At 66.6% G+C, this 667-nt stretch overlaps 1 protein-coding gene across 1 annotated transcript in view; it reads left to right on the top strand.

Moving 5' to 3' along the window:
- Positions 1 to 229: 229 nt before the first annotated feature.
- LOC104547013 (leucine-rich repeat-containing protein 3B-like) overlaps positions 230 to 667 on the top strand; it is a 771-nt gene continuing 333 nt past the window's right edge. The window contains exon 1 of the mRNA XM_010192553.1: positions 230 to 665. Within this exon, the coding sequence (XP_010190855.1) occupies positions 230 to 665 (436 nt within the window). The remainder of the gene's footprint in view (positions 666 to 667) is intronic.

The raw sequence follows: 667 nt of genomic DNA, 5'->3' as shown, positions 1-667 counted from the left end.
TGAGTCGGCCGGCAGCCCCGATGGGGGATGTGTGAGATGTGCCGGCTGGTCCTGTCCCCATCGCCGTCCCTGTCCTGTGCCAGGCTGTGCTGGGGCAGACGTGGTGCTCGGTTCTACCTCTCAGCACCCCTGGTCTGACGCTGTCCCCTTGGTGTCTCTGTCCCAGATGTGCCGAGTCCAGCTGAAACCACCGCGGGCAAGAGGTGTGTGATTCGGGCAGCACAGCACCATGCTGGCGGCAGCACGGGTCCTCCTCCGCTCGGGGACCTTGCGGCTGCTCCTGCAGAGCCTCCTCCTCCTCCTGGCCTTCAGCCTCCGCTCCGCCGCCGCCTTCCCCAAGGGCTGCTACCCCTCGGAGGAGGAGGGGCTGAAGACCTTTCGCTGCAGCAACGCGCGGCTGACCGAGGTGCCCAGGGACATTCCCAACGACACCAACAAACTCTACCTGGACTCCAACCGCATCCCCTTCCTGCCCCGTGACGCCTTCCGGGACCTGCCGCTGCTGCTGGAGCTGGATCTGTCCCACAACGCCATCGCCAGCGTCGAGAGCGGGGCCTTCCGGGGCCTGGCGGAGCACCTGCACTCCCTGGATCTGTCGTCCAACAGGCTGGTGTCGGGCAGCAAGGACGCCTTCAGCAGCCTGAAGGCCAAGGTCAACCTCTCCCAC

Source organism: Mesitornis unicolor, unplaced genomic scaffold (assembly GCF_000695765.1).
Source record: "Mesitornis unicolor isolate BGI_N332 unplaced genomic scaffold, ASM69576v1 scaffold36979, whole genome shotgun sequence".
Lineage (NCBI taxonomy): Eukaryota > Metazoa > Chordata > Aves > Mesitornithiformes > Mesitornithidae > Mesitornis > Mesitornis unicolor.
The sequence above is the reverse complement of the archived record's forward strand: the minus strand, read 5'-3'. Positions and strand labels throughout refer to the sequence as shown.